Below are 8,758 nucleotides of genomic sequence, written 5' to 3' on the forward strand. Positions count from 1 at the left end.
CAGTTCGCCCTTCCTGCAAGGAGCCACCAAAGAGCTGTGGATTGAGAATGGCCTCTGACATGGTTGTGTTTTTCGTGGAGAAAGACATTTAATTGGGGCAAGAGTGTGAGGACAGGCAAGGTAAGGTGGCAGAAATAGAAAAGGAAGAGCCAGAATCAGAGGAGAGGGGATGAAGGAAGTGGAGTTGTTTTAGGAGGGGGGGGAGGGTCCTTGGAGGACTTTTAATTGGGGGAGGAGATTAGAGGCAGAAGGTGCCAGGAAGGGGGAACCCGTGCTTTCACTATATCTGCCCTTCCTTTATTGTCCGTTCTCCATGACAGGTGCCAAATTGCATGGCACTGGGAAGAAAGTCATTTCATCACCTCTAGACTCTGAAAATGGGGAGACTATAGAAGGTATTAAGGAAAGGGTCTGGAGATAGTAGAGGGCTGAAAGAAAGAGAAGCGCCCGGAGAAAAAAAGGTAAAAGGCCTTAGCTGCTCCCGGTTGCATGGCAACCGCTGCGGTCAAAAGCCAGCTTGGCCCACTTAGAGGTGTGGCTACTGGAAACAGCCCAAAACTGAGGCCACGCCCCTAGCAACAAGCATAGCCAGTACCGCCCACTAGCAACGCATCAGGAAGGCGGAGTTCAGCGGGCCTCATCAAGCGCCAGAACCTTGGCGCAGGCGCAGTGTTCTCTGCAATACATAGCCCCACCTCCTTTTAAACTCTTTCCTGAGGCTTCTCATTGGAGCATAAGCCTGCCAAGGGCTTTCTTTTGTTTCGGAGGCGGAACCTGGCGCCCTGCCCGTACGCCGATTGGCCCCGCAGGCCGTCTGCCGCCAGCCCCGGACATTGCTACATCTGATTCTCGCGCGCCTATTGGTATTGGAGAGCGATCCTTTAGGGTCGGGGGCGGAAACGCCGAGGAGGCCCGCCGTGGATTGGACGGTGTCAAAACGAGGGGCGGTCCTTACTGGCCGGGCGGTTGGACAGTGAAAGGAGAGTCTTTTCAGCGCTGAGGACTGGCGCTGAGGAGGCGGCGGTGGCTCCTGGAGCGTTTGAGCGGGCTCATCCGAGCCCGCGGGCCAACGCGGATCCAGGCCCGACCGGCGGGACAGCCCCGGATTCCCCGCGGGCCTTCCTAGCCGCCATGGAGGACGGTGTCTATGGTAGGCCGGGGAGGGGCGGGGCCGGCGGCGCCCCGAGGGTGCATTCCCTGTCCGCCGCCCCGCAGCCAACGAGCCCTCCGGACGCGCGGCGCCTAGCACCCGGGCCTGTACTCGCCTGTCGGCGGCGCAGGACGGGCTTCCGGCGGGTTGCAGAACGGGGCGTTCCAGGCCATTGTTTGGGCCGAGCCAGTTTCCGGCGGCGGCGGGAGGGGGCGGAATGGAGCTGGAGGCGCGGCTTGGGCCGACTCAGACCCTCCGAAGGGGCAGGCAAATCCCAGCGCCTGCGGGGCACAGAGAGGCTCCTGGGACATAGTAGCGGGGGGAACCTCGCGAGCTCAGGAGACCTCGCTAAGGCGGGGGCGGCGGCTCCGGTGCTCGTCCCTCCTTCCCCAACTCTTTCAAGCTGACAGCAGCTACCCCTGCCGTCGTCACTTTTCATGGGCCCAAGAGTCCTGACGCCCAGGCTGTCTTGTCCTCGCCTCCCAGGAGCCCAGGCCCCCAGCTACCTCACCAGTTATGGAGTCAGAAAACCAAGGCTTCAGCCCCTTTCCAAGTAATGAGCCCAGAACTTCAGACTTTAGCTCTTTCCTCCTCTTAGACCCAAGAGCTCAGGTTTTCCCCGGTCCCTCAGACTCAGGAGTCTGGGTCCCAAGTGCCCTCCTCCAGCCCTTCTGCCCTGGATAAGGAATCCAGACCCCCCACCTTCTTAAGACAGACATGGACAGCCCTTTCTCATTCCCCCAGCCTCATCTCCAGGGTTGCAGGATAGCTGCAGGGTAGTTCTAAGAACTTGATTTCTAAACCCTGACCCTCAGAACCCCCGGACCTGACCCCTGAGGAGCGGATGGAGCTAGAGAACATCCGCCGGCGAAAGCAGGAGCTGCTGGTGGAGATCCAGCGCCTCCGGGAGGAGCTCAGCGAAGCCATGAGCGAGGTGGAGGGTCTGGAGGCCAATGAGGGCAGGTGAGGCTGGGGCAGGGAACTTGGGGGGCTGGGATGTGGCCAGGGCCAGGAATGTTCAGGCATTGACCCTCAAGCCCCCAACCCCACCCTGCCTTCTACCCCTGCAGTAAGACTTTGCAGCGGAACCGGAAGATGGCGATGGGCCGGAAGAAATTTAACATGGACCCCAAGAAGGTACTTGGGACCACGGAGGTGGGATTAGGCAGGCAAAGGGGTTCTTGCACCTCAAAGTTGTAAAAATGTGACAGGTACAGGTGGCAGGCTGATTGCCAGTTTGTTTTGAGGACACTGCCTAAGTGTGCCAGCCTGTCCCTATTCCAGATGCAGTCCAGGTCCCGAGAGGACCTTGAGTGTGGAAGGGGTTATGGCCAAAATGACGTGCATAGGGACTGCATAGTAAACTAGTGCCCCTGTGGAGGGAATTGCTGGGGGCGCACCCAGAGACAGGAGCTTAGAAGATCCTGAGGAGGAGACATTTGATCAAGTTTGAGGGATGAGTAGGTGTTCACCAGGTGGAGAAAAGACATTTCTACAATGTGTCATTCAGGCTGGCCACAAACTGACTTTGTAGATCAGGCTGGCCTTACACTCACAGTGATCCTCCTGCCTCAGCCTCCCAAGTGCTGGGAATTACAGATCTTCACCACCAGTCCTGGAGGAGGAAGTAAATTTGTTCACTTACTTCATACTCATTGCATGAGGCCTCTCAGAAGCCTGATTTTGCTAGACAATACTGAGGACCTAGAGAAGAATCCAACCTTCCCCAAAGAGGGACCCTAGACATTGATACCACAGTTGTGAGGCAGCTGTAATGGCGAACTCAGCACTGCATAGGGAGAGCCAAAGAAGGATCCAGTCACACCTGGGATTGTACACTCACAGACTTTGACAAGAGAGCAGTGCTAACAGCCTCGCTCTTTATTCATGCCTATGGCAGTTATAGTTTGTTCGGTCATTCACACATTGAGCCCTGTTGAGGCCAGGGTGAATTTAGATGTCAAGGTTCACGAGGAGGTGAGGGAGCTGGGACTTCTGGCCCTCCACACTGAGACCTCCAACCCCGCCCCAACCAGGGCATCCAGTTCTTGGTGGACAATGAGTTGCTGCAGAATACACCTGAGGAGATTGCCCGCTTCCTGTACAAGGGTGAGGGGCTGAACAAGACTGCCATCGGGGACTATCTGGGGGAGAGGTGAGCTACCTGCCCTGCGCCTGCCTGCACTGCACAGCCCTGAGTGGGAATGCCCCACCTTCGAGAGACAGGACTGCCATGAAGCGGACTGACCACAGCACTGTGGGTGTGGGACTTCCAACGGTGTCTTGGAGGTGGGGGACACTGCCTATATCTGGTGGCACAGAGACAGCTTAGGGACCACATATGGATGCCAGGAAATGTGGAGACTGTGGCAGTGGTGCAGGGAACTGGGCCCCCGTGGACATCTAGCAGTCAGGGACCTGTGACTGACACTGGGGACCTGGAGCTCTCTGTGGACATCTGGGGTCATAAGGAGGGGCCCATGGGGACCAGGACAGGCTATCTGGAGCTTAGGGAATGCTGGAGATAGGCAACCTGCATGTGTCTTGCCACACTTCTCTCCCTGTTCAAAGATCCAACAAAGCAGGGCTCTGAAGGCATACCCCCTCAGATGGCAGCCCACTCCCCTCTGTGGGGGCACCTCCAGCACTGCTCCCAGACACCCTATGTGACTGTGTTTGCCTTCTCCTCCCAGAGAAGAGCTGAACCTGGCCGTGCTCCATGCCTTTGTGGATCTGCATGAGTTCACTGACCTCAATTTGGTGCAGGCTCTCAGGTGAGAAGGATGGCCCAGGAGCAGTAATGTAGGCTTAGTCGGATTGGATCGTCTAACTCAGAGCGCGCAGAAATAGATATAAAACTAGGAAGCCGCTGGCTTCATGAAACATGAGTCCACGGACAGGGCCTTCTTCAGTCGTAACTGGATCAAGGTGCCTATGTGGAATTGGAAAGTCAGCTTCCCCTGTCTCATGCTTGTGCTGGCCATGCTATTGGTTGTGCTCTCCAGACACCCACCTGTGGCAGTGACCACCAGACCTGGTAAAGCAGCTCTAGGGGAAAGGAGGCTATTTCCATAGAGATAGATACACCGGAAGTACCTTGAGAGTGCTCGTGTATCAAAATGGGTCACCAGACCACATCTCAGGCAGCTGCTGAGTACAAAAGGTTGGGCTTCCTAACAGCCAGTTCCTAGCAGAGAGACCGGGTGTGAGGAGGGGCTTCTGGCCCTGATGTCACCCCTGGTCCCTCCTCAAACCAGGCAGTTTCTGTGGAGCTTTCGTCTCCCTGGAGAGGCCCAGAAAATTGACCGGATGATGGAAGCCTTTGCTCAGCGATACTGCCTGTGCAACCCTGGGGTTTTCCAGTCCACAGGTAGGGGCCCAACTCATAGTTCCTGAGATGGAAAAGACTGGGGCCTGGACTTCAGGGTCTGAGGGAGGAGGCGGGGCTGCGACCCCCAGGTCTGAGGGAGGAGGCCTGTGGCTCACACATCTGGGCCGTCATCCCGTCTGGTTCTGTGCAGACACGTGCTACGTGCTGTCTTTCGCTGTGATCATGTTGAACACCAGCCTGCACAACCCAAATGTCAGGGACAAGCCCGGCCTGGAGCGTTTTGTGGCCATGAACCGGGGGATCAACGAGGGCGGGGACCTGCCTGAGGAGCTGCTCAGGGTCAGGCCCATGTTCCGGCTTCTCCGCTTCCCTGGACCCCCCAGTGCTATCCTGTCCTGTCCCCTCCCCCAGTGGCCCACCCTGCTCAGCAGCACATGTTCTCTCTCCCCCGTCCCTCTGTCCCCAGTCCTTACTGTGCATCTTTTCTCTGACTCTGCTGGGTCTTGATCTGTCCTCCTCTGTCCAGCCCCTGAGAACTTAGCACTCTTCGCCTGTCATCTTCCCTCCCTTCTCCTTTGAGCCTGGCACTTCGCTCCCTCTCTCCCCCCACCCCAGCCTCCTTACCATGATGTGAACGCCCCTAAATGCCCCGGGAGGGCCTGGGGCCTGGGATCACTGACCTGCCTTCGCCCCTTAGAACCTCTATGACAGCATCCGAAATGAGCCCTTCAAGATCCCCGAGGACGACGGGAATGACCTGACCCACACGTTCTTCAACCCAGACCGGGAGGGCTGGCTCCTTAAGCTGGGTACGTCCCCTCCTGACCCCTCTGGCCGCCTCTGCAGGGAATGCCAGTAAGCTGGACTCAGGGCTTAGCTTCCACACATACCTGTGTGACAGGAAGTGAAGAGTTTAACCTCTCTGAGCCTCAGTTTCCATATCTAAAAATGGGGCTCACAGCAAGCTGGGCCCAAGTGCTGGCTCCAGTCCCAGGTCTGTTCTGGAGTTTCCACTGTGCCAAGCCCTAAACTCTGCACCATGGACACCACAGATAGCTTAACCTCTGGGCCATCGTGACCCCTTAGTGTAGTCCCCACTGCAGTTAACAGAAGTGTAGCTCAAAGAGGTGGTACCCAGAGGCCTCGGCAGCCAGTTGTGCAGGGCTTTGTTGTCTCCATCCGCTGGCCGAGTCATCAAGCCAGTAGCACAGTGGCTGTTCTCTCAAGGTCTAGCTATCTCTGAAATGTCAGTCACAGACAGAAGAGCCAGCACTTGCAAGAACAGCTGTCCCAGAGTCCCGAGGACCCTTCCCTGCCTGGCTAGATGGGCTGCTGGCTGGGAGGGGGCCCCTGGAGTGATGGAGATAAATCAAGTCCCAGCTGGGTGTGTGGAGCTGTTCCCCTTGTGGCACCAGCAGATTCCTGGTCAGCCAGCATGGGTCACAGAAGGTGGCAGTCACTGTGAGATGTGCAGTTGTCAGCATTGGCTGTACATGACAGCCATCTGGGTCCTCTGAGAACCCTAGTGGCCCAGCCATGTTCCTGCAGGCTATAGCTCAGCTCAAGACCCTGGCTTCCATCCTAGCGCCTGCACGAACCCTGCCACCCACTGGCCAACCCACATCCCTCTCCCCTCACAGGGTGCCTGCCTGCTATGGCCTCTAGTGCCAGTGCCACCACAAGCCAGTACCCCAGCACTGTTGGTGTCAACAGGAAGTCCCTGATTTCCCAGCTGTGGAAACTGAGGCACAGCCCCCACCTTGCAGCCCAGGACTGGTCTCTGGGCAAAGCACACGTTCCCTCTGTTGGCCCTTAGAAAGGGCAAACATAGGGGCTGGGGATTTAGCTCAGTGGCATAAGTGCCTGTCTTGCAAGCAGGCAGTCGTGGGTTCGATCCCTGGTACCGATAAAAAGGAAAAAGACCAAAAAAAAAAATTAAAAAAAAAAAGAAAGGGCAAACTTCCTTGGTGTGCTCAAAGGTGACCTGTGATGTCCTTACTCCTGGTGACAGCCAGTAGATGTCACTCTGTCCTTTCAGGCCCACAGGGAAGCCAGAATCAGGTCATCTTGCTACAGGATGGGGTGGGCCCAGATAGGTCCCAGGCTGGAGTCCAGATAGGGCAAGTGCATGTCCTAAGGTCACACAACCATTCTTACGTAGGAGAACTAAGATGTACCCGTAGGGGAGGGACAAGTTCTCCATGGCCCCAGAGGAGCCAGGGGCATGTTCTGAGGGTCTGGAGCTGAGGCCAGATGCGAGGGGGTGTTCATGGCCTCTGAGGGGCTTGGGGCCCCTCGGCCTTCCTGGGCAGGAGAGGCTACGGCCATTCCTGTCCTGTGTGGATGTAACTGTTTTTCTTCCTCTCTCTCCCTCCCTCCCTCTCTCTTTGCGTGCCTGTGTCTCTTGTCTGGCCATCTGTCTGTCTGTCTGTCCCACCTCCGTGCATTCTCCCTCACCTACCCTGTCTCTGCTGCCACGGCTCTGGGGGCTCCCACCTTCCGCCTTCCCTCTCCTGCACCCGGTCCTGCTGCTTTCTCGCTGTCTGCCCCAGGAGGTAGGTGCACGCCGGCCTCGCCCTGCCCCAAGCAGCGCACTGGCAGGGGACCTTCCTGGCCCATAGGAAGCTACCTCACGGGCCTGAGTGACAGATGGGCCTCAAAAGCGAAAACCCCAGGCTGGGGGTGGACTCATTCCTGGGCCCAAACGTGCTTGTCCCTGCTTGTCTCTTCCCGAGCGCTGCCTCTGTCCTTGGCCTGAGAGCCCCACCTTTCCTGCTCTGCTCTACCTGCCCTCCCCGTCCCAGAGGTCCTGTCCCCGTGTTGAGCCCAGGCCCCCTCCCGCCCCTTCCCTTTCAGGGGGCCGGGTGAAGACATGGAAGCGACGCTGGTTCATCCTCACTGACAACTGCCTCTACTACTTTGAGTACACAACGGTGAGAGGCTGGCAGCTCCCTGGATCTGAGGGAGGAGGCTGGGCCTGGATTCCTGGTCTGAGGGAGGAGGGGCTGGGGTAGAAGATCTGGGTATCTAAATTCTGACCTTCTTGCCCCTTCAGGACAAGGAGCCCAGAGGAATCATCCCCTTGGAAAACCTGAGCATCCGAGAAGTGGATGACCCCCGGAAGCCAGTAAGACACTCAGGGTGCCTCTTCCTGCCCACAGGGGGTGCCAGTCTGGGCCCCTGACTGGCCTTTAACCTGTTGTCTCTGCCATGTCTCCTCAGAACTGCTTCGAGCTTTACATCCCCAACAACAAGGGGCAGCTTATCAAAGCCTGCAAAACAGAAGCAGACGGCCGGGTGGTGGAGGGGAACCACATGGTGTACCGGATCTCAGCCCCCACACAGGAGGAGAAGGACGAGTGGATCAAGTCTATTCAGTGAGCCCAGGCTGCTCCTGGCCCTGGGACTGCGGGAGGAGGCCGGGCTCGGCCCCTTGGTCCTCCACTGAGATCTCTCCTCCGCAGGGCTGCTGTGAGCGTGGACCCCTTCTATGAGATGCTGGCTGCAAGGAAGAAGAGGATTTCGGTCAAGAAGAAGCAGGAGCAGCCCTGACCCCTGCCCCCATTCTATTATTTATTATGGAGCTGCCCCACCCGGGTGGCCGGACCCCTGGGCCCTGGGGTTGTGGATCCCGGTTCTCCATTTGGAAATGTGCCATCTCCCTCCAGCTCCTCCTTATTTGTAATTAACATGCTGTTGGTAATCTTATTAATTATTTAACCACTCAAGCCTGCAGTTTAACCCCCTTGTTTCTTGGAATCCAGAGCTGAGGTGCTGAGTTCTGTACCCATGGGAAAGGTCAGCAGCTAGGTTGGTCACAGCTGCTGAGCAGCTCAAAAGGGACCCAGAGCAGGTGCTGTCCCCCAAAGATCACATCTGGAGAAGTTTACTAAGAGTTAGCATGCAGAGCTGGCTGATGAGAGGATGGAAGGCACCCTTGGAAGGCACATTCCTGCATCCAGTTTTGGTGCACCCTGGCAGAAGTAGCCAGCATCACGGTGCATGGAGGGAACTGGGCCAAAGCACCAAAGAATAGGGCGGATGGGCGTGCAGTGAGGTATTGAACTGGGTGGTGTCCCTGGTAGGGACCATCAGGCACAGAAGATGCCTTGTTTGCAGGGTGGAGACAGCTCTGTGGGGTAGTGCCTTGGATTAAGGCCTTGCCACCACTTTGAGCCTCCTGTGGGGGTTGCACCAAGGTGCTGCCTTTCCAGTGCTATCCTGGGAAGGTGATAGTGGAGTATAAGGCCCAATGCTTTGAAGACAGGATCTTTGGA

At 57.3% G+C, this 8,758-nt stretch overlaps 1 protein-coding gene across 2 annotated transcripts; it reads left to right on the forward strand.

Annotated features, from left to right (window-relative positions):
* Positions 1-932: 932 nt before the first annotated feature.
* On the forward strand, positions 933-8,209 carry Cyth2 (cytohesin 2). Of its 2 annotated transcripts, none has more exons than XM_063253023.1 (12): positions 933-1,150; positions 1,966-2,113; positions 2,221-2,287; positions 3,187-3,305; positions 3,844-3,924; positions 4,408-4,520; positions 4,672-4,820; positions 5,179-5,290; positions 7,338-7,414; positions 7,537-7,608; positions 7,704-7,858; positions 7,946-8,209. In XM_063253023.1, the coding sequence occupies exons 1-12, from the start codon at positions 1,132-1,134 to the stop codon at positions 8,031-8,033; spliced, it is 1,200 nt and encodes a 399-aa protein (XP_063109093.1). In that variant the 5' UTR covers positions 933-1,131; the 3' UTR covers positions 8,034-8,209. The 2 variants fall into 2 exon arrangements, with proteins under 2 accessions (XP_063109093.1, XP_005001846.1); XM_005001789.4 differs by lacking the exon at positions 933-1,150 and adding an exon at positions 1,218-1,703.
* The last annotated feature ends 549 nt before the right edge of the window (positions 8,210-8,758 follow it).

This window comes from Cavia porcellus, unplaced genomic scaffold, assembly GCF_034190915.1.
Source record: "Cavia porcellus strain 051 isolate PalLab524CR breed Dunkin Hartley unplaced genomic scaffold, mCavPor4.1 scaffold_7, whole genome shotgun sequence".
NCBI lineage: Eukaryota > Metazoa > Chordata > Mammalia > Rodentia > Caviidae > Cavia > Cavia porcellus.